This window comes from Phyllostomus discolor, chromosome 12 (genome assembly GCF_004126475.2).
Source record: "Phyllostomus discolor isolate MPI-MPIP mPhyDis1 chromosome 12, mPhyDis1.pri.v3, whole genome shotgun sequence".
In the NCBI taxonomy this organism is placed as follows: domain Eukaryota; kingdom Metazoa; phylum Chordata; class Mammalia; order Chiroptera; family Phyllostomidae; genus Phyllostomus; species Phyllostomus discolor.
In genome coordinates this window covers 20,716,330-20,738,617 of record NC_040914.2, presented here as the reverse complement: position 1 = coordinate 20,738,617, position 22,288 = coordinate 20,716,330, and the positions used below count along the sequence as shown (strand labels likewise).

The 22,288-nt window shown below is 50.2% G+C and overlaps 1 protein-coding gene across 5 annotated transcripts; it reads left to right on the top strand.

The window, feature by feature from the left end:
• Nucleotides 1–768: 768 nt before the first annotated feature.
• Nucleotides 769–15,985, top strand: TSKS (testis specific serine kinase substrate). 5 transcript variants are annotated; one of them, XM_028529949.2, is made up of 11 exons: nucleotides 769–986; nucleotides 1,544–1,763; nucleotides 10,740–10,835; nucleotides 11,044–11,127; nucleotides 11,451–11,534; nucleotides 12,077–12,363; nucleotides 12,783–12,977; nucleotides 13,350–13,523; nucleotides 14,179–14,314; nucleotides 15,475–15,599; nucleotides 15,726–15,905. In XM_028529949.2, exons 1-11 carry the CDS (start codon nucleotides 817–819, stop codon nucleotides 15,877–15,879), a joined length of 1,725 nt encoding a protein of 574 aa, XP_028385750.1. In that variant the 5' UTR covers nucleotides 769–816; the 3' UTR covers nucleotides 15,880–15,905. The 5 variants fall into 5 exon arrangements, with proteins under 5 accessions (XP_028385750.1, XP_028385751.2, XP_035868468.1 ...); XM_028529950.2 differs by lacking the exon at nucleotides 769–986 and having other exon boundaries at nucleotides 1,543–1,763; nucleotides 15,432–15,599; nucleotides 15,726–15,985; XM_036012575.1 differs by lacking the exon at nucleotides 769–986 and having other exon boundaries at nucleotides 1,543–1,763; nucleotides 15,432–15,631.
• Nucleotides 15,986–22,288: the final 6,303 nt, after the last annotated feature.

The following is a 22,288-nucleotide window of genomic DNA, read 5'->3' as shown; positions in this document are numbered from 1 at the left end:
GGATCACGGGGAGAGGTTACCCATCACCATAGGTTCTCCTTCACAGCTTCAGGACGAACCAGCCCTGCTGACACTTTGACCTTGGACCTGTAGCCTTCAGAATGGGAAGTCAATACATTTCTGTGATTTACTCCCCTCCGTCTGTGGTACTTTGTTAGAGATCTCCTGAGAGACTAATATAAACCCAAACTCTTCACTGCTTACCATCAATTAGTGTTCCATGTTTGTTTAGATTTCTTTTTTTTTTTAATCATAGGCAAAATTCACACACTATAAAAGGCTCGAATCAGTCCTGGCTGGTGTGGTTCAGTGGATTGAGCCCTGGCCTGTGAACCAGAAGTCGCTGGTTCGATTCCCAGTCAGGGCACATGTCTGGGTTGCAGGCGGGGTCCCCAATAGGGGGTATGTGAGAGGCAACCACACATTGACATTTCCCTCCCTCTCGTTCTCCCTCCCTCCCCCTCTCTCTGAAAATAAATCTTAAAAAAGTCAAGTATGAGTGTGGGGGTGTTGGTGACCCTGAGGTTGCTCTCAGGGAGAGGGAAGTCAGACCCCTCCCAAGAACGGGTAGGCCCACCCGTGGTCAGTTCTGGTCTGGAATGAACGAGCTAGAACTAGAATCTGGACAAGAAGAGCTCACTGGGACACCCCCCTCCCCCGGGGGTACCTGCTGAGTGAGCACTTCACCCTCCCCCCCTTGAATGAGGCTCAGTGGTTGGGCCCTTTGTGAGGCAGGCTTGTGCAGACAGGAACTGGAGCGGAGGGTCAGTGGTCAGAATAGGTGGAGAGCCCCTGGGAGCAGGGCCCCCACCCGCCATGGCCAGCGTGGTGGTGAAGACGATCTGGCAGTCCAAAGAGATCCACGAGGCTGGGGACCCCCCTGCGGGGGTGGAGAGCCGCTCCCAGATCGTCCCCGAGGCTCCTGGGGTGGTGACCAGCCCAGCTAAAGGGGTCGCAAAGAAAAAGAAAGCCGTGTCGTTCCTCGGGTGAGTTTGTCACACCCTGTCAGGGGCAGTCCTAGCACCCAGTACCGCCTCCAACAGAGCATGAGTCCCACCGTGGGTGCTGCGGGAAGGGGAGCGGGCAGAGGAGGGGCAGGCGAGAGGGTGGTGGCAATGGAGAAATAAAGCGAGGGAGAGTAGGTTGAGAGGAAGAAGGGAGTGAGGACCGAGGGAAGGAGGTGAGAGTCAGTGGGGAAGGAATAATAAGTCAGCGGCAGGGTGGGGATTGGGGGAGAAAAGAAGAAGGCAGCCCTGGCTGGGTAGCTCAACTGGCTAGAACATCATCCTTATAGGCCAAGGTTGCGGGTTCGATCCCCATCAGGGCACATACAAGAATCAACCAATGATTGCATGAATAAGTGGAACAACAAATCGATGGTTCTCTCTGTCTCTGGTCTCTCTCAAATAAATATATGGATTTTTTTTTTAAAGGACAAAGTAGGCAGAGTAGATGATGAGTTTGGAGCCAGAGAGCAGGGGATGCGAGCACAGGAGGCAGGAGGGGCCACACCCCACATGACCCTCCTGACCCTCCTCCACAGGGTGGAGCCTCGGATGTCCCACGAGCCAATGCACTGGTGCCTGAACCTCAAACGGTCCTCGGCCTGCACCAACGTGTCGCTGCTCAACCTGGCCGCCGTGGAGCCCACCGACTCCTCCGCGACAGACTCCATCACGGACGACAGTGGCCTGCTGGCACTGCCCTCCGCCTCCCCCACCCCACCCTGGGCTCCGGAGGATCCAGACATCACGGAGTTACTGGTGAGGGGCCCCCAGCCAGGGGAGAGGGTCCCTGCCCCGGTGGCAGCCAGATACCGAGAAGGGAGGGCTGGCCATCTTCTTCGCTGGGGTCACTCTTCAAAGCCAGGAGGAAGTGTCCCCTCCTCCCCTGACTGCCAGCCATGTATCTGTTCCCGCTTTGCTGAGTGATGCTGCTGCCTGGCACTTGGTCTTTAGTTCATCCAGTCACTTCCCAACGTCCTGGGTTAGACCCGGGTTGTGGACAGGAGTCAGGCTGGATCCCAGGCCTGGAAAAGCTCCCAGTCTGATGGGAGTGACCGACAGCGACTGGGAGTGATCCAATCCCATAACGGAAGCAGGACTGGGGATCCCAGAAATGGGATCCTCAAACCAGGCTGAGGGTATCAGGGAAAGCTTCCTGGAGGAGACAGGGTCAGAACTGGGCTTTGACAGGTGAGTAGGAGTTCTCTGAGGGGTTCCCCGGAGAAGCCGGGGCCAAACTGGGAGGTGAGCAAGATCTATGAGCATTTAGAGACTTTCCTCCTACAGCACAGAGTACTGGAGCGTGGTCCTTTTAGCTCTCCCTCCAACTCCCACCCACCTGCCAGGGCTTGATGTGGACAAGGACAAACACTATCAAGTGACCGTGCTTATGGTAATGCTAACAGGATTCGCTGGCACTTACCAAGTACTTTCTGTGTTCCAGGAGCCACGGTTTCCTCTTCTGTAAAACGGAGATGCATGTGTGTGCTCTTACAACAATCATCTCTCTTTCGTAAATGCTTTTTTCCCTCATTTAATTCTTCTTTCCTCACTATCTATTTGTTTTTAGAGAGGGAAGGGAGCAGGGGGTGAGAAACATCGATAGGTTGCCTTTTGTACACACCCTGACTGGGGACCTGGCCCGCAACCCTGGCGTGCGCCCTGACCAGGCATCAAACCGGCGACCTTTCCCTTTGTCGGATGATGCCCAACCCACTGAGCCACGCTGGTCAGGGTTCAATAAATAGTTCTTAAATGCCTATAATGTTCCAGGCACTGGTCTAGGAGCAGAAATATGGCATTATCCAAGACAGAGTTCTGGATATAACCATACCCACTTCATGTGGTTGTCATGCCAACGAAGGGCAGTTTGTTCACATCAAGTGCTCAGCACAGGCCCCCGCAGTAGCCACGGAATAAGTGCTGGTTTTCATCATCGTTATTATCATTAGTATCATCTACTCCATTTCACACACGGACATAGAGCGGCCCCCAGAGGTTGAAGAGCCTGCCAAAGGTTAGGCAGCTGGTGAGCAGGGGAGCCAGGCTCCGAGTCAGGGGTCGGGGTGGGGCACCCTGCACTGAGGGGGACAGGGAGGCCACTGTGACAGCCCTGGGCAGGGAGGCCCTGGGCCAGCCGGCCACCGTCAGGGAAGGCTGCCCAGAAAAGGCAGGACACAAGCTGCATCTCCAAGGTAAGGAAGGTGTTCCCCAGGCAGAAGACAGGGAAGGCTGTTCCAGCTAGCAAAGGGACAGGGCTTCCAAAGACCCTGGGGAACGGGGGCAACGGCAAGCTGGTCCCGGCAGCTGGAGGGTGGAGTGTGAGGGAGATGAGGCTGGAGAGGGGCAGGGCACAGGCCACACAGGCTGAGAAATGTGCGTGTTCTCCTGAGGGCAGTGGGGACCCACTGAGGGTTCATAGGCAGGGGAAAGGAAGGAGCGGCTAGGATATTGGCTCCATTCCCATTTACTGAGCACCTGGTCTGTGCTGGGCACTGTGCCGCATCCCCACAGTGGGGCTCTTGTTTTCCTCCCTTAGGAGTCCTGTAAGGGTCCTGGCTGGTGTGGCTCAGTGGATTGAGTGCCGCCCTGTGAATAAAAGGGTTGCTGGTTCGATTCCCAGTCAGTGCACATGCCTGGGTTGCAGGTGGCGGGGGGCATTCAAGAGACAACCACACATTGATGTTTCTCTTCCTCTCTTTCTCCTTCCCTTCTCTCTAAAAATAAATAAGTAACATATTTTTAAAAAAATTAAGATGAGAACAAAAACAAAACTAACAAACAGGCCCAATGAGGTGGAAGGACCTCTGCAAGTTCAAGTTCAGAGAGCTTGAAAGAAACCAGGCCAGGATTAGAAGCCTAGGGGGACTGACACTAAAACAGAAGTCCGTCCTTTCCCTAGAAGACTCCTCTGGGGCTTCATGGGAGAGTTTTGAAGGGCAGAGATCGGAGACAGAGAGGCTGGAGAGGAGGCTGGGTTGGGCAAGAGTCCAGGGCAGGAGGACCGGGGGGCGGGAAGGGAACAGGGCAAGCAGAGTCCCCTGGTAGACATCCCCTCCCCCAGGCAGAACCCTTTCCTCCCTCCCCCTGTCTCTGCGCCTGGCTCAGGCAGCACGTGCAGAAGTTTGCCTCCCACCAGAGCTATTTCTGAGTCAAGTTCCCCAGCGGATCGTGATGCCTCAGAAAGAGCCCTGGGCAGCTGGGCTCAAGGCCTGATGCAGCCGCCAGCCAGCTCGCTGTGGGGCTGCAGGGGAGCGTCAGTCTATTATGCGGCTTCGGCTTCCTTCTCAGTAAAGTGGCAGGAGCCAGGACAGCTGAGACCTCGGGGTACGTGCAGGAGCAGTGAGAAGGTGTGGATGGGAAGAATACACAGTGGCATTCAGAATCCGAGCTACATCAGGAGAGAAGGCTGGAGACGGCAGGGAGTAGGAGGCAGAAACCCAGAGAGGGAGACAGAGAGACCCAGAGAGAGGGGGGACAGAGGTCCCGGAGAGTGGGACGGAGACTGAGGGAAGGGGAACAGAAATTCAGAAAGGACAGGGGCAGACCCCAGAGAGAGAGGTTAGAGAAACAGGGCATGCAGATGCTCGTTGAGTGACAAGTTCAGGCTGGACAGAGGCAATGGGAAAATGATGAAGCAGACAGCTTTGGCTTCTGTCTTAAGCCATGACATCTTTTATCATTTTTTAAATCAATTTTAGAGATAGAGAGAGGGAAAGGGAGAGAGGGAGGGAACGGGAGACACAGACAGACATCGATTTGTTGTTCCACTTATCTATGCATTCATTGGTTGATGCTTGTATGTGCCCTGACTGGGGATCGAACCTACAACCTTGACATATTGGGATGACATTCTGACCAATTGAGCTACCCAGCCAGTGCCAAGCTATGACATTTCTATGATTCTGAAGGGTGTGATGGAAAAGGCAGTATTGCTGCCCTGGTTGCTGTGGTTCAGTGGATGAAGCACAGGCCTGGGAACCGAAAGGTCTCTGGTTCCATCCTCAGTCAGGGCACACGCCCAGGTTGCGGGCTAGGTGCCTGGTTGGGGGTGCGCAAGAGGCAGCCAACTGATGTTTCTCTCTCACATAGATGTTTACCTCCCACTCTTTCTCTCTCTCTCTCTGAAAAAAAATAAAGAAATAATTTTAAAACAAAAAAAAATGCTTTTTGGGAAGGTCCATGAATCAAGGCAAAGAAGGACAGGTCATCGGACCTCTGCCCGGGAACTGTCCCGCTGTGTGCGTTCTTCCCCGAGGCTGCCACGTGGTGTTCGTTCCAAGCCCCTTCCTGGGAGATCCCATCCTGTGGGCCTTATTTTTAATGATGCTGATGCCAACCACTTCACTTGGCTTATTGATCATATCCGTGGATGCTTCCTCACTGCCATCTGATCCATGTATTATCATTCCCATTTTATAAGAAGGGACACGGAGGCAGGCTTAAAGTATGGAACTGGATTGCTAAGACACAAGGCGTGCGGGTAAACAAGGAGGCCTTTGTCCCCAGGTCTTGGGCTTCCTCCGTCATGCCCTTCAGGTCTTAGCCAAGGATGACAGGCTCTGCCTTTACCGTGCCCCTCAGTGAAGCTAAAACATACCCCCAGGGATCCCAGCTACCCTTTGTCAAAGAAGTATTGACCCAAGAACTTTTCTGTGCCAGCCTGAGTTCCTCCCAACAGCACTCCTGTGAAGGTGGCTAGTAGTCCCATCTCCTTTGTACAGGCAGGAAAACAGGCATGAGAGGTGGTGTCCCCTCACCGAGTCCCACAGCCAGTCAGCGGGAGGACCAAGTCGCCCAGAGCAGCTCCCTAGTGGGGGAACCCAAGACCTTCAGGGTCTTCATTTTTTTAAAAGATCACTTTGGGTATTAGTTAGCTATTGCTGCAAAACAAATGACCCCCAAAACTTAGAACCACAAATCTACAGTAGCTCAGTTGGCTGGTTCTGGCTTAGGGTCTCTCATGAGGTTGCAGTCAAGATCTCGGCAGGGCCCATGGCCATCTCAAGGCTCCACTGGGGCCGGAGGTCTTGCTTCCAGGATGGCGCACTCACGTGGCTCTTGGGTTGTGGCCTCAGCTCCTCACCACCCGGGTCCTCTCCGAAAGTGGCTCCTGCAGATGTGACAGCTGTCACTCTCCAGAGTACGAGAGAGCAAGCAGGAGGCCACAGTTCCTTTTAGGAACTAAGACACATACCATCTGTTCTGCCTTATTCTATTTACTAGGTATGAGTCTCTATGTCCAGCCCACACTCAAGTGGGGGGGGATAAGGCTCACACTTTAAAGGAGCATGGAAGAATGTATGGACATATTTTAAACTACCATAGTTTTTTATTTGTTTGTTTGTTTGTTTGTAGACACCCTTCATCAGGATGAGGAAGTTCCATCCTATTTCTAGCTTGAGTGTTTTTATCATGAACACTGGGGTCTGTCAAATATTTTTCCTGAATTGACGTGATCATGTGCTTTTTTCCCCTATTTTCTACTAATGTTATACATTGCATTGATTGATTTCTCCATGTAAAACCAACTTTGCATTCCTGGGATACATCCTACTTGATTATGGCATGTAATCCTTTTTTACATGCTGCTGGAATTGATGTGTTAGGATTTTATTCAAAATTTTTGTGACTGTCTTCAGAAGGGATATTGGTCTATAGTATTATTTTCTTGTGATGTCTTTGGTTTGGGTATCAGGGCAGTATTAACCTCATATAATCAATTAGAAACTGTTCCATCCTGTCTTTTTTTTTTTTTTTTTTTTTAGTCTGAGATGGATTGGTAGCAATTCTTTTTTAATGATTGGTCTAATTCATCAGTGAAACCATCTGGTACTGGGCTTTCCTTTGTTGGAAGCTTGATTATTAAGTTGATCTCTTTACTCATTGTAGATCTATACAGTTGTCCCAGTTCTTCCTGAGTCGGTTTCAGTTAGCATTTTCCTAGGAATTCTCCCACTTCATCTAGGTTATCAAACTCAATGGCATGCAAGTGGCCATAGTATTCCCTTATAATCCTTTTCTTAGCATTTTCCTAGGAATTCTCCCACTTCATCTAGGTTATCAAACTCAATGGCATGCAAGTGGCCATAGTATTCCCTTATAATCCTTTTCTTTTCCTTAAATCAGGAGTAATGCCCCCTTTCCTTCCTAATTTTAAATAGTGTGTCTCCTCCTTCTCATGATCAACATAGCTAAAGATTTGTCAATTATGTTGATTTTTTTACAAAAACCAACTTCTCATTTTGTGGATTTTACTACTGTTTTTCTATTCCCCATTTCATTTTTTACCATCCTAATCTTTACTGTTTCCTTCCCTGTGCTAGCCCTACATTTAGTATGTTCTTCTTTTTCTAGTTTCTTAAAGCAGCAGTTTAGGTTATTAATCTTGTGTTCTTTCTTTTTTGATGTAGGGGTTTAGAGCTCCAAATTTCCCGCCAAGTATTGTTTTCTGTGATCCCATAAGTTTTGGTTTACTGTGTTTTCATGCTTCTACATTCGAAAGCATTGTATGGTTTTTCTTGATTTCTTCTTCTTCCCACCGGTTGTTTCAGTGTATAGTACTTAGTTTCCATATATTTGTGACTTTGTCAAATTTCATTCTAGTGTTGATCTCTAAACTCATTCTACTGAGCTCACCGAGGTAAAAAAACATATTTTGTGAGAATTTTGGAGAACCTTTCATGTGCACTTGGGAAGAATGTGCATTCCACCATTGTTATGTGGCGTGTTCTACAGATGTCTATCAGGGCTGCTTGATTTATACTGTTGTTCAGATTTTCTATCTCCTTGCTGGTCTTCCGTCTAGTTATTCTATCCATCATTAAAAGTGAAGTATTGAAGTCAACAATTAAGGTTGAACTGTCAGTTTCTCCCTTCAATTCTGTCAGTTTTGATTTCATGTGTTTTGAAGTCCTGTTCAGTACATAGAGATTTATAATTGTTGCCCTGGCTGGTATGGCTCAGTGGATTGAGTGCCAGCCTGCCAACCAAAGGGTCGCCAGTTCGGTTCCCAGTCAGGGCACATCTGCCCAGTAAGGGGCACCCAAGAGGCAACCACACATTGATATTTCTCTCCCTCTTTCTCTCCCTGCTGTCCCCTCTGTCTAAAAACAAATAAATAAAATCTGTATATTTTTTAGAGATTTTACTTATTTTTAGAGAGAGGGGAAGGAAAGGAGAAAGAAAGGGAGAGAAACACCAGTGTGTGCTTGTCTCTCATGCACCCCTGGCCAGGGACCCAGCCCGCAACCCAAACATGTGCCCTGATTGGGAATCAAACCAGCAGCACTTTGGTTTACAGGCTGGCACTCAATCCACTCAGCCACACCAGCCAAGGCTAAAGAAAAACTAAAAAAAAAAAAAAGATTTATAATTGTTATAGCTTCTTGATGACTTAACTCTTACAGTTTTTGCCAGCTTTTTTCATTGATTTTATGGAGAGGTGGAATTTGGGGGGTTTTGACTCCTTCACTTTGCTGTCGCCTGAATACAATATTTCTTATCACACATGTTCACAGAAATCACGCGAGAAATGTAATGTTGTCCCCATCTTACAGTGTAGGAAACTTGTTCTCTCTTTTCTTTGTGTATCAGTTCAGCAAATGTGAAAGAAACCATGATTACCTGTTTAAGCAGGATGGTTTACTTCTCACATAAAAGCCTGAACAAGTAGCCCTGATCGGTGTGGCTCAGTTGGTTGGCCATCATCATCCCACGAAGTGAAAGGTCATCGGTTCAATTCCCAGTCAGAGCACATGCCTGGGTTGCGGGTTCGGTTCCCAGATGGGGTGCATACAAGAGGCCAGTGATAGGTGTTTCTCTTTCAAATCGATGTTTCTCTCCCTCTCTTTCTCCCTCCCTTTCCCTCTCTCTTAAAATAAATAAAATCTTTAAAAATGAAAGTCTCAACAAGTATAGCAGGCTTCTGTGTTCTGGTGGCTCAGCTATTAAGTCACAGGTTTGGCTGCTATAACAAAAAGACACAAAATAGCACAGCTTAAAGGAGATGGCAAGTGGTATCTCCTCTGTGTAAGTCTTCTTCAGTGGATGGAACTGTGCGTGATGGCTCCACAGTGTTGGGATTCAGGCTTCTTCTGTCTGGTTCTGTCTTCCATCGCACGGTCCAAGATAGCTGCTCTGGCTTTAGCCATCAATTTTGCATTCCTGCCAGTATGAACAAAGAAATGGGGCCATTCTCTCTCCTTTCTCTTGTGAAAGTCCTGACTTGGAAATTGTCTTCTTTTATCCCACTCACTTTTCATAATGCAAAACTTAGGCACCTGACCATACCTGGCTGCAAGGGAGCCTTGGAAATGTAGTCTTTGGCTAGGACATTATATGTTAGGCTAACTCTTATGTAAATGTGGAAGAGCTGAGAGTGGAACATGCTGTAGGCATCCCTTCTGAGCCACTTGGGCAGGAATCACAAAGCATTTTACAGTGACAAAAGGGAACAGAGATCATGCCCTGGCTGCTGTGGCTCAGTGGATTGAGCATCAGCCTGTGAACCAAAGAGTCCATCAGTTTGATTCCCAGTTGGGGCACGTGCCTGGGTTGCAGGCCAGGTCCCCAGGAGGAGGCACGTGAGAGGCAACCACACATTGATGTTTCCCTCCCTCTCTCCCCCTCCCTTCCCCTCTCTCTAAAAATAAATAATAAAATCTGGGGAAAAAAAAAGGTAGTGGTGATCAAAGGCCATATGGGGACATCCCTTGAACTCCCAGGTATACAGCACGTAAGGGGGCCTCGTTTAATTTTAAACCCAGAGCTTAGGCCACCTCATGTGCCATGTACCTGGGAGTGCAAGGGACATCTTCTCTCTGAGTCTCACTTGTCTCCCTAGCAGAATGGGCCAAATAACCTCAAGAGATGTGGTTATGAGGAAAAAAATGAGGGAATGTGTATAAGTATTTGGCCTGGTACATAGTGAGTGTTTGTTTCTAGAGAGTGAGTAATCTTTTCAATTCTCCAATGCCTGGAGAGAAAGTCAGAACATGTTTTAACAGTTTTTCTGCCCTGGCTGGTGTGGCTCAGTGGATTGAGTGTGGGCTTCGAATCAAAGGGTCACCAGTTCAATTTCCAGTCAGGGCACCTGTCTGGACTATGGGCCAGGTTCCCAGTAGGGGGAGTTTGAGAGGCAACTACACATGATGGTTCTCTCCCTCTCTCCTTCCCCTTTCTCTAAAAATAAATAAACAAAATATTTTTAAAAACAGTTTTTCTTATTTATGTGTGTGGATGCCAAAGGCTTTTTATTTCATTTTATTCATTTATTCTTAGAGAGGGGAGAAGGGAGGGAAAAAGAGAGGGAGTGAAACCAGACCAGGGACTAAACCCACAACCTAGGCATGTGCCCTGACCATGAATCGAACCTGCAAACTTTCGCTTTTCCAACTAACAGAGCCACAACAGTCCAGCTGACCCCAATGCTTTTTATCTGTGTTTGGTCGAGACCATCTTCCTTCCTCCACATATCTGAGTGCTCCCTGTAAACCCCACTCCCTCCTGGTCCTACTTATTTTTCTTCCTGCCCACCAAGCAGAAAACAAGTCCACCCCTGGTTTTCAGAGCATGAATACCAAGAACGACAGAGGCACAGCCCACACCCAAAGTCACACAGCCACTCTAGGGCAGGATCAAGGTGTAAACAGCATCCTCCCAGCTCCAGACTTTCTCACGGTTGGGGTGTGCTCCCACACACCCATGACCCACCTGTCTCCCATTCTTCCCCAGAGTGGGGTCAACAGTGGATTGGTTCGCGCCAAAGACTCCATCACCAGCTTGAAGGAAAAGACGACCCGGGTTAATCAGCACGTGCAGACGCTGCAGGTGTGAGGACCACCCTCCCCCAACGCCTCCTCTCCCTCCGGGGTCCCACTGCCTTCTTAGGCTCCTTCCCCAACTCGATGCACCCACAGCCCAGTTGGGGAGGTACACAGGCTGGGAAAGGGAGGCGACCTTCCCAGGCCCAGCCTCTCCTCCCCACGGGGTGTCCCCTTGCGGAGCTGGCTGACCCTGCCTCCCCTTCACACCCCAGAGTGAGTGCTCTGTGCTGAGTGAAAATCTAGAGAGGAGGCGGCAAGAGGCGGAAGAACTAGAAGGGTACTGTACTCAACTCAAGGTGAGCCACTGGGGGCAGGAACGGGTTGGGAGAAAGGAATGGACTTGGGAAGAGGGTGGGAGGAAGCTGGGGGGGAGTGGAGTGGGTGGGCAGGTGTCGGGGGAGCAGAAAAGGAGCTCAGGAGAGGCTGAAGGAGAAAGTCAAGGAACCTGGTTTCTACGGGGCAGGCCAATATGAAGAAGGCAGACGCTGGGTTGGGGGGCGAAAGGGGGTGGGATCGTGCCTCGCATCAGAGGTGGAGCCTGTAGGGAAATGGCGGGGAAGCACCGGGAGGCTGAGCTGGAATGGGAAGGCGGGGCCCCTGCCTTGGTGTCCTGACCCAGGAGAACTGCCGGAAGGTGACCCGGTCGGTGGAAGATGCGGAAATAAAAACCAACGTCCTGAAGCAGAACTCGGCCCTGTTGGAGGTAAGAGGAAGGGAGATCCCAGGGTCTGGGAGGAGGATCAGACACACAAGGAACTTGAGTAGGCTTCAGGTGGAACTTTCCCGCCCCACGCCCCCGCACCCCATCCCTTCCCGTTCTTGGTCAGACTTCTTCCTTCAGGTGCTGGACGGAGGGATTTGTGTCGGACTTTGAGTGGGAATGTCTGTGGGGCCCGCGTGCCCACACATTTCCCAACAAAATGTTGGAAGAGCTTCAGTTATTCTTGCAAAACAGGGGGGACAGGAATCTGACACCTTGGAGGACTGGATTGAGGGTGGAGGGCTGGATAGGGACAGGGGGGTCGGCCTTAGGAGGTTAAAGTAGTTGAACTTGAAATGGGAAAAAACGGCCCCAGGAACAGCAAGTGGGAGTCCATTTAGACTCTGAGCCAGTCTTGCCAACATCCTGCTCCCCACATCCATTAACTTTCTAATCTCAGGGATCCTTTGGGTGCATTTGGGGGTGGAGGTAGTGGTGGGAAGAGAAGGGCTAGACTAGTAACCATGCCCTCCTTGCCCGCCCAGGAGAAGCTGCGCTACCTGCAGCAGCAGCTGCAGGACGAGACGCCCCGGAGGCAGGAGGCCCAGCTGCAGGAGCTGGAGCAGAAGCTGGAGGCGGGTCTCTCCAGGCAGGGCCTGAGCCTGGCCGCCCAGCCCCCAGGCTGCTCTGGCCCCCCGGGCAGCCCTGATGAGCCCCCACGACAGCGGAGCCTGGCCCCAGGGGGCCGTGGACTGGGACCCCGAGCAGGGGAAGGCCTCATCTTGAGCGACCAGGAGTTGCAGAAGGTGTCTGCGGGCCTGGAGGAGCTCAGGTGAGTGGGGCTGGCGATGGGGTTGGGGCCTGGAAGATCTTAGGGGGCAAGGCCTAGGGGGTGGAGCCTTGAAGAACCTAGAAGGGAGTGGTGTGCGTGTGGTGACCCAGAAGGGCAGGAACTGGAAGAACTTAGCTTAGAGTACAGCTAAGGTGGGCGGGCTTTTTTGGGAGGGGCAGGGTTAAGTCCTTGGAGGAGATGATGTGGGGCTGAAGGGCAGGATGAGTGATGGCCAAGATCCCTGTTAAGAGGACAAAGGCAGGGTTGTAGAGGACACAGAAGGATTCCAAGAAATGGACAGGATGGGAGAATTTGGGGACTGAATGGGCCTGGAGCCATGGATGTGGTCCTGGTGGGGCGGGGTAGACCCGGCGAGTCTGAACCTATCCGTGATCTGTTCCTTACCTCTGCCCCTCCAGGAGGGAGGTGTCCTCCTTGACCGTCCGGTGGCATCAGGAGGAGGGGGCAGTGCAGGAGGCCCTGCGGCTGCTTGGGGGCCTGGGTGGCAGGCTCGATGGCTTCCTGGGCCAGTGGGAGCGGGCACAGCGTGAGCAGGCACAGACTGCGCGGGGCCTGCAAGAACTACGGGGCCGGACTGACGAACTGTGCACCATGTAAGGACCAAAGCATGAGGTGTGGCAAGGCGGGGCATGGAGGGAAAGGGTAGACCAATCCGCTGGGACCAAGAAGGCCAGACTAATTAGAGGAAGCTCCAATTAGAGCATAGGAAGGGGCCTGCGCTACCTAATAAGGACTGAGGGGTGGAGCCAGTTACAGAAGGGTTTTTTTCCACGCCTAAAAAGGACAAAGGGAGGAGCCAAGTAGGAACTGAGAAAGCCAATCAGAGAACAAGGAGGGGCATTCTAGACCTTAAAACAGAAAAGGAGGGCCCAATGAGAGCAGAGAGGGGCATGGCCTGGTGGGGTATCCCGCACAGCTTTGTTAGGAGAGGCGATGTTGCCGCACTGGTTATTATCACGCTTCAGGGTGGAGCGGTCAGCAGTGTCTGTGGCTTCACTGAGGAATGATCTGGAGGGGCTGGGCCCAATGAAACCGATTCTGGAGGAGCTGGGCCGGCAATTTCAGAGCTCTCGAAGAGGGTCTGACCTCACCATGAGCCTGGATCGGGTCCCCCAAGGCCCTTGCATGCGCTGTGCCAGGTAAGGGGCCCAGGCCTGGCAGTGAGTGCATTCCATGAAGATGAAGTATGGAGGGCGAGGGCACATTGACAAGTGTGGGAGGGAAGGCATCCCCATGCATGTATTGTAGGACCAGACATTTCCAGTGCATTATGGGAGCCACATTTCTTCCCTCCCCACAAGGTGGAGTCAATGTCTTGTGGAACACAAGAAAGACTTGATCTATGTCAAGCATCCTGGATTTCTAGTGCACTGTGGGAAGGTTGGGATGTGGTGCCTGGTGGGAGGCTGGGTTTCCCAGCTCATTGTGGGGAAGGTGAGACCTTGGTGTATCGAGAAGCCAAGGGATACCATGCTGGGTTCATGTTAGGAACGGGGAGGACTTCCGATCGAGTGTGGGACTGGGTTTAATTAGTCCACTGTGGGAAATAGGAGTTGTTGATGAACTGAGGGCCATCGGATGCCCTCTGGGAGTGAGAATCCCCAGGCATTGTGGGATTCTGCTGCTGTGGGAACCAGAAGCCATCTCATGCACTGCACATCGGCCCTGGTGCATGGTGGCGAGGTTGCGTGGGTGCATGGTGGAAAGGGGGTCTGGGCGGAGGCTGGGCAGGTGGGTATCCTGGGAATGGAGTGAGTGCTAGGCCTCTTGTCCCGGTGCCCACCCCTCCCCCAGCCAGGGGCAGCAGTTGTCCACGGAGTCCCTGCAGCAGCTGCTGGAGCGCGCACTGACCCCGCTCGTGGACGAAGTGAAGCAAAAGGGCCTGGCTCCTGCTTGCCCCAGCTGCCAGAGGCTCCACAAGAAGATTCTGGTACCAGGGACCATGGGCCATCATGCCCCACTTTCTTGCCTGGGCAGCGGGGGGGGGAGCCCTGGGCGTAAGGTGCCGCTGGTGTGCGGCAGGTTGGGCAGATCTGAGCCATGGGCAGCGGGTGTTGGGGGAGCGCTGGGCTTTAATGCCTGGGGTGGGGGGAGGGGCAAGCAGTTTGAAGCCTTGAATTTGCAGACATAGTTTGAAGGGCATGCCAATTTGCAGACCAGCATAGGATCCACTGGTCAATCATTTTGGGTACTTGAGTGATGGGCATTGCCCAAGGCATGATGGGACATTGGACAGAGGGCATTTGTGGGACACAGGAGACGGACCCATCCACAGCGTCGTGGAATACAGACCCGATGTTCTGTAGACCTTACAAGGGGCCAGGCACTGTGCCGGGTCACTGAGGTCAGACAGGGGGCCCAGCAAATTCAAGTCACCATAAGTTAGTGCATTTTGGGAAATGAAACCACAGCTCTTCATGGGGCATTGCATCACTCAAGCCCAACAGCTAATGAACTTGAGCTTGGTGGTGCGGGGTAGACGGGGCTAAACTTGAGGCCTGTGTACATTCTGAAACACAGAGATCTAATGTATTATGGGATATGGCCTAATGATGAGCTGCAAGTTGCAGTGGGTGAGTCAGACGAGTGAGGGGCACTGATGTGGCCGAGTCGTGGGGCTAAGACATGACAGGAGGTGGGGCCTGGTGCATTCTGGGATGCAGGGAGCCAGAGTACTAGGGACCCCTGAGGTGACTGGTCTACAGATAAGGAGATGTGAAGTCTTCTGGATTATTAGATGTAGAGGGGACCACATGATTGCCACGGGGGCCCAGACACACACCCAGTGCATGATGGTCCGTGGTCATGTGGGGGGGAAATATGACAGATGCTGACGTAGTGCCTGCTGGGACACAAAAGGCCAGTGCATTGGGAGACAGGCAGTGGGACAGACACAGGTTCAGCACACAACGGAATTTGGAAGGCCAGTGCATTGTGGGAAGCTGGGGTCAGGCTAGAGGCGCAACAGGACACCCTGGGGGAGGTACATGGGCCTCAGGGGACCCTGCCCCTTGCCCTCCGCGATCCAGCTCCCCCTCCACCCCCAGCCCAGTCAGGCAAGCCCAGCCGCGCCTACACTCCTCTCCCCAGGAGCTGGAGCGCCAGGCCTTGGCCAAACACGTCAGGGCAGAGGCCCTGAGCTCCACCCTTCGGATGGCCCAAGACGAGGCCTTGCGGGCCAAGAACCTGCTGCTGACGGACAAGATGAAGCCGGAGTGAGGAAGGAGGCTGAGGGCAAGGGAGGAGGGTGAGGTCTTGGGGATAGGGCCTGGGTCACCCCCTCCCCCAGCCCCCCTGGCGTCCGGCCCCACCAGCACCAGCTCCCTGCTCTGTCCTCACAGGGAGAAGGCGGCCTCTCTGGACTATCTGCACTTGAAGATGTGCTCCCTCCACGACCAGCTCAGCACCCTGCCACTTGAGGGGTCCACGGGGACAATGGGGGGAGGAGGAAGTGGTGGGGGAACTCCCCCGAAACGTGGGGGCCCCAACTCCTGAACAATACATGGCTCCTCGTGCTGGCATGAATTCTGTCTCCCTTTCGACCCCTGAAGAGGGCGAGTAAGGGGGCGGCACACCGCACCCCTGTCTCTGCGCTCACGGGACTCGGTCCTCAGCTCAGAGGCCGTCTCGGTTCCAGAGAGACGCCAATGCCGGTCCGGTTCGATGCCGGTCCAGTTGGTTGAAAGGTGGCTGGGAGTAAAAATAAGGTTCTGCAGTGCAGTGTGGGCCAGTCAGCCAACATTTTTAGGGTGATTGTTATTAGATAATTGTCTCTTGCTACATAAAAAATTCCCCCCCCAAATTAGCTGACATATATTATCTGACAATTTACTTTTTTTTTTTCAAGATTTTATTTATATATTTTTAGAGAGAGGGGAAGGAGAAAGAGAGGGAGAGAAACGTCAATGTGTGATTGCCTCTCATGTGCCCCCTGATGGGGACCTGGCCCACAACCCAGGCATGTGCCCAGACTGGGTATTGAACCAGCAACCCTTTGGTTCACAGCCCATGCTTAATCCACTGAGCCACACCAGCCAGAGCTATTATGTGACAATTTCTGAAGTTCAGGAGTCTGGGGGCGGCTTAGCTGGATGGTTCTGCCTCAGGGTCCTCATGAGTTTGCAGGACCTGAAGGCTTGACTGGGGCTGGAAGGTGTGCGTGCATCCAGGAAGGCTCACTCACAGGGCTGTTGGCTGGAGGCCTCGGTTGGTGGTTGCCTGTTATCTGGAGGCCTCAGCTGCTCACGGCAGCTAACCTTCCCCACGGTCCGTGAGAACAAGTGCCTTGATGACCTAGTCGCTCAAGGTGCACATTATCATTTCCTCCTTTTTTTTCCCCCAAAAGATGTTATTCATTTATTTTCAGATGGAGGGGAAGGGAGAAAGAGAAGCATCATCGGTTGCCTGTGGTACGCACCCATCCGGGAACAAACTCACAGCCCAGGCATGTGCCCTGACTGGGAATCGGAACTGGTGACCTTTTGCTTTGTGGGACGACACCACCCAACCAAATGTGCCACAGTGGTCAGGGCCATTTCCCCTTTTTATATTCCTTAGAATTGAGTCCAGATCTTTTTCAAGGGACATGTTAGAGAATTCACAGACATTTTGAAGAGAATGTCAATTTGTGGACATGTTTTAAACCACCACAGTAATGTTCTTTTAGCTTTTAATTGAAGTACAATATAAACAGAAACATTCACAAATCAAAAGCTCCATGAATTATCATATAATAGACATGTTCATTTAACCACCACCAAGATTTAAAAACTCAGCTTGGGCCCTGGCCCCGGTAGCTCAGTTGGTTAGAGTATCATCCTGATACACCAAGGTTGTGGGTTCAATTCCGAGTCAGGGCACATACAAGTAATAACCAACGAGTGTATAAATAACTGGAACAACAAGTTAATGTTTCCCTCTCCCCCTTTCTCTCAAGTTATAAATATTTTTTTAAATTTTAAAACATAAAATTTCAGCTTCTAGCACCCCCTGAGTCCCCTCTCATGTTCCCTCCCAATCACTACCCTTTCCTTCTGTCTCAAAGGTAATCCTGATTCTAACTTATTGCAATGAGTTAAGAAAAGAAAGAGTATAAGGATAGGGAAGGAGAAAACTATGGTTATTCTGAGATGGCATAATTATGAACATAACAAATCATAAAGCAGCCCTGGCTGGCGTGGCTCAATGGATTGAGTGCTGAACTGTGAAGCAAAGGGTCACCAGTTTGATTCCCAGCCAGGGCACATGCCTGGGTTGCAGGCCAGGTCCCCAGTAGGGGGTGCACGAGAGCCAATCACACATTGATGTTTCTCTTTCTCCTTCCCTTCCCTGTCTCTAAAAATAAATAAATAAATGAGTAAATAAAATCTTTTTTAAAAAGTCAGTGAGTTTAGCCAGGAAGCTGAATAAAAGATGAACACTGAAATATCAATTTATTTCTGTATACCAGTGATAAAAAGTTGGAAGATGAAAAATGTTAAGGTACTATTTCTAAGTAGCATAAAACGAAAGATTTTTTCAAGAATCTAAAAAATGATATGAGAGAAGTTAAAGACTTTAATGAATGGAAGTTATGCCATATTGATGGTCTATAAGATTTATTTTTAAAGATTTTTAAAATTCATTTTTAGTGAGTGGGGAAAGGTAAGAACAGAGAAAGAGAGGGAGAGAAACATCAATGTGCTGTTGCCTTCTGTGTGTAAGCCCAAGACTGGGGGCCCGGTCTGCAACCCAGGCATGTGCCCTGACCCAGAATTGAACTGAGAACCCCCTGGTTCACAGGCCAGTGCTCAATTCACTGAGCCACACCACCCAGGTCATGGTCTATAAGATATTATAAAGATGCTACTTCTTCCCAGTTGATTTATAGATTCAAAGCTAGCAGATTTGAGATTTATTCATGTGGCTTCATTTGTACCCACAAAGTAATGGGAACTGAGGCAGCAGATAAAACCCCTCAGAGGATGAATTATTGTCATTTTACAGAGTGCTATGGACTGTATGTTTTTGTGCCTCAAAATACATGTGTTGAAGCCTTAATCCCCAATGTGATAGTAGTTGGAAATGGAACCAACGAGAGGTAATTGGGTTCAGATGAGTTTGTGAGGGTTGGGCCCCATGACGGGATTAGTGCCCTTACAGGGAGAAACACACAGTCTTTCTCTCCCTACCATGTGAGGGCACAGAAAGGAGGCAGCCATCTGTAAACCAAGAACCAGGCTCTTTCTAGACACCAGATCTGCCAGCTCTTTGACCTTGGACTTCCTAGCCCCCGAAACTGTGAGAAAGAAGTGTTTGTTGTTTAAGTTGCCCAGTGTATGGTATGTTTAAATAGCATCCCAAACTAAGACACAGAGAAAGAAACACAGGCCCAGAGAGGTTAAATCACGTACATAAGGATACACAGTTAATGGGTCAAGATCCAGTATTGCAACATATTCATCTACCCCAAGCTGCTTGTACATTGCTCCTAGAGACAATGTATTCTGGGGATAACTAGTCTCATTTTCTACCTGCAAAGATATAATTTCATTAAAGCTCCAACAGATGGCCCTGACTGATATGTGTCAGCTGGCTGGGCATTGTTCCTCATACCAAAAGGTTGCCTGTTTGATCCATGGTCAGGGCACATGCCTGGGTTACGGGTTCGATCCCTGGTTGGGAGACATACGAGAGGCAACCGATTGATGTTTCTGTCACATTGATGTTTGTGTCCCTCTCTTTCTCCCTCCCCCCACTAACAATAAATACAATCTTTAAAAAAATAATTAAAAAGCTCAAACAGATGAACAACAAAGCCCCAGAATCCCATCTTAAGGATCTGTTTCCTGAGGCCACTCTTTGTACCAAGAACAACTATAAGCAGTCAAGGCCCAGCCAACAAACACCCACTTTGAACACTTCCATTCCAAAAGTAGAATGTGACTTAGTGGAATGGTCGCACAGGTGATGGAAGACCTGGGGGGCTGCAAGGGGATGGTGAGGGAAGCCAGTGATTAGCATCAGCAGGAAGCCTCCACCATCCCTGGGATGAAGGGCAGAGGAGGGGTGATGTCAGTCAAGGGACTGGGCTCACCCCATGGAAGCAAAAACCACAGCAGGTCTACCAAGAGCTGCAGCCACTTCCTAGCCCTGGCTGGTGTGGCTAGGAATTGAGTACTGCCCTGTGAGCCAAAGGGTCGCCGGTTCAATTCCCAGTCAGGGCATATGCCTGGGTTGCGGGCCAGGTCCCCAGTAGGGGGCACCCAAGAGGCAACCACATATTGATGTTTCTCTCCCTCTCTTTCTCCTTCCCTTCCCCATGAATAAAATAAAGAGCTACGGTCACTTCCAGAGAAGCTCTCTGAAGCAGAGGCAGTGGGAGGCACCCTGTCATGTCCCCACCACATCATCCCATCTCCAGCCAGTGTCTCAGAAGGAGCCACTGAATACCACTAACCTCATGGCCACTGTCAGTACCATAATGGTCGACTGCAGCCACTTGGACCCCCATCACTCACGTCAGTTGGAATTTCATCACTGTCCACACCGGTGATAACATATTGAGTATAACCACAACCCTACGGCATGCTGTGGGTTACTGCCATCCCATTTCTAGTTGGCAAGGAGCTCCTCCCCACTTTCAAAAGCCCATCCCCTCCAAACCCCACCTTTGACAATCTGCCTCCCGTTGCAAATATTGGTGTCAATCAAGGTACCTTCAGGTGACAAAAGTCACACCAGTTATTTTCAGAGATGATTTCACATAAACACTACAATAGTCCCCTCCCCTGCATTCACAGTTTCACTTTCCATCGTCAACCGCAAGGCAAAAATATTTAATGGAAAATTCCAGAAATAACTCACTAGTTTTAAATTGGGCACCATGTCAATGGCATGATGGTATCTCCTGCGGTCCAGTTCCATCCTGCTCAGGCCATGAATTACCCCTTCATCCAGTGTCTCCACGCCAGCCACTGAGTGGCAACTTGGTTATCAGGTCGACGGGGGTGGAATCTCAGTGCTTGTGTTCAATGAACCCTTCTTTTACTTTATAATGGCCCCGAGCCATTCACCTGACTTTTATTACAGTATGGGATGGGGCAAAAGTAGGCTTACAGTTGTGAATACACAAGACACAAAAGTTTATTCTTGTATTATTATATGTCAATTGTTATATGATTTCCCCTACGAACAACTGCAAACCCAGTTTTGTTCTATTATTACCTATATTTGTTCTCTTATTAATTACTGCCTAATTTATAAATTAAATTTTATCAGAGGTATGTATAGGAAAAAAACAGTATAAATAGGGTTTGGAATATATTTGGTATACATATGAGTATACCCAGGATTTCAGGCATTCATTGGGGATCTTGGAACACATCCCCAGTGGATAAGGAAGGACTACTTACTGTACTTGGGTATAAAGGGTTGGTAACTAGGTAACCGAAAAGGCAGAAAGAGAGCCCTATGGTAACATACTATGAGTCACTACAGGAAGTAGCTATCGATCGCCCTTGGGGCAAGAAAAACAAAAGGTAGACCTGACTGGTGTGACTTGGTTGGTTGTTGTTGAGCCAAAAGTTGCCAGTTCGATTCCCACTCAGGGCACGTGCCTGGTTTGGGGGTTCAGTCCGTGGTTGGCACACATACGAGAGGCAACCGATCCATGTTTCTCGCCCTCTTTCTCCCTCCCCTCTCCTCTCTTTAAAAAATAAAATGTCTGTTAAAAACCCAACGGATAAAATTTAGAATTATTGAAACTGAACCCTTGGAGGAGGCCCCCTCTGGAGATGAAACTCAGACGCTGCTCAGCGCTTGCCAGTGTGTCTGAGCTCAGAAGGCCTCCAGGCACTGGGACCTTCTCAGGAAGCAAGTGGGCGGAATGGCGCTGACGTTTCTGAGGATGCTCAAGACTTGGAAAAATTGCAAACTGGACTTACCAGCAGCTACAAGAAGGAACCGCCTCAGCAAGAGTAAAAAAGCTGTGCTGGGTGATGCTGATGGGAACAAGAAACTGGAAAGAAGCATTGAGCAAGCAGGAAGGAGGCGCCCTTTTACTTCCCCCAGGTGTCCGCGGTCTCTTTGGTGCCCCCTACTGGCAAAGGGTAGCATAGCTGGTGGGCGAAGCAGATGTGCGGGGGTTTTTTGAGTCCCAGCGTCAGACTCACAAAGCAGGGAAGAGGGGAGTGGATTTGAAACCAAGAGATAATGGCTTAATAACTGGTGCACAGTAGAGCGTGCCGGGGTCCAGCGACGATGGGTAATCCAGTTCTGCGCCCCTAAGTACTAAATATATTTTTAAAAGAGTGCTTGATGGCATGAAAGACTATTTTCCTATAAAGGTTGTTTGAATGTTGTGAGGATGTTTCGTCTATCCATGTGACATCTTTGATGCAAATTCAATCAAAATGCCGATTAGATTATTATTTTGCCATTGATTTTAAATTGAGAGAAGGGAGAGAAACATCTATTTTGTTGTTCACTTATTTATGAATTTATTGGTTGGTTCCAGGATGTGCCTTGGCCAGGAATTGAACCTGCAACCTTGGCGTATTGGAATGATGCTCTAACCAACTAAGCTACCAGCCCAGAGCCCCAATTAGTTTATCTTTCTTAGGATTTAACCCAATTATTTTTAAATTTTATTTCTTAAAAGATCGTATTTATTTATTTTTAGAGAGGGAAGAGAAGGAAAGAGAGAGGGAGAGAAACATCAATATGTGGCTGCCTCTCATGTGCTCCGCACCAGAGACCCGGCCTGCAACCCAGACACGTGCCCTGACTGGGAACTGAACTAGCAACCCCTTGGTTTCCAGGTCTGCGCTCAATCCACTGAGCTGCACCAGCCAGGGTTTAACCCCATTATTTTAAAGGTCTTCTGAAGAAATAAAGAAATGAGAGAAGCAAAGATTTTTGTTTC

Coding starts and splice junctions, on each gene's coding strand:
- TSKS (XM_028529949.2), top strand. CDS start 817: ATGGCCAGCGTGGTGGTGAAGACGATCTGGCAGTCCAAAGAGATCCAC. Junction 12,978..13,349: donor ACTGACGAACTGTGCACCAT/GTAAGGACCAAA, acceptor ATCACGCTTCAG/GGTGGAGCGGTCAGCAGTGT. Junction 14,315..15,474: donor GGCTCCACAAGAAGATTCTG/GTACCAGGGACC, acceptor TCCTCTCCCCAG/GAGCTGGAGCGCCAGGCCTT.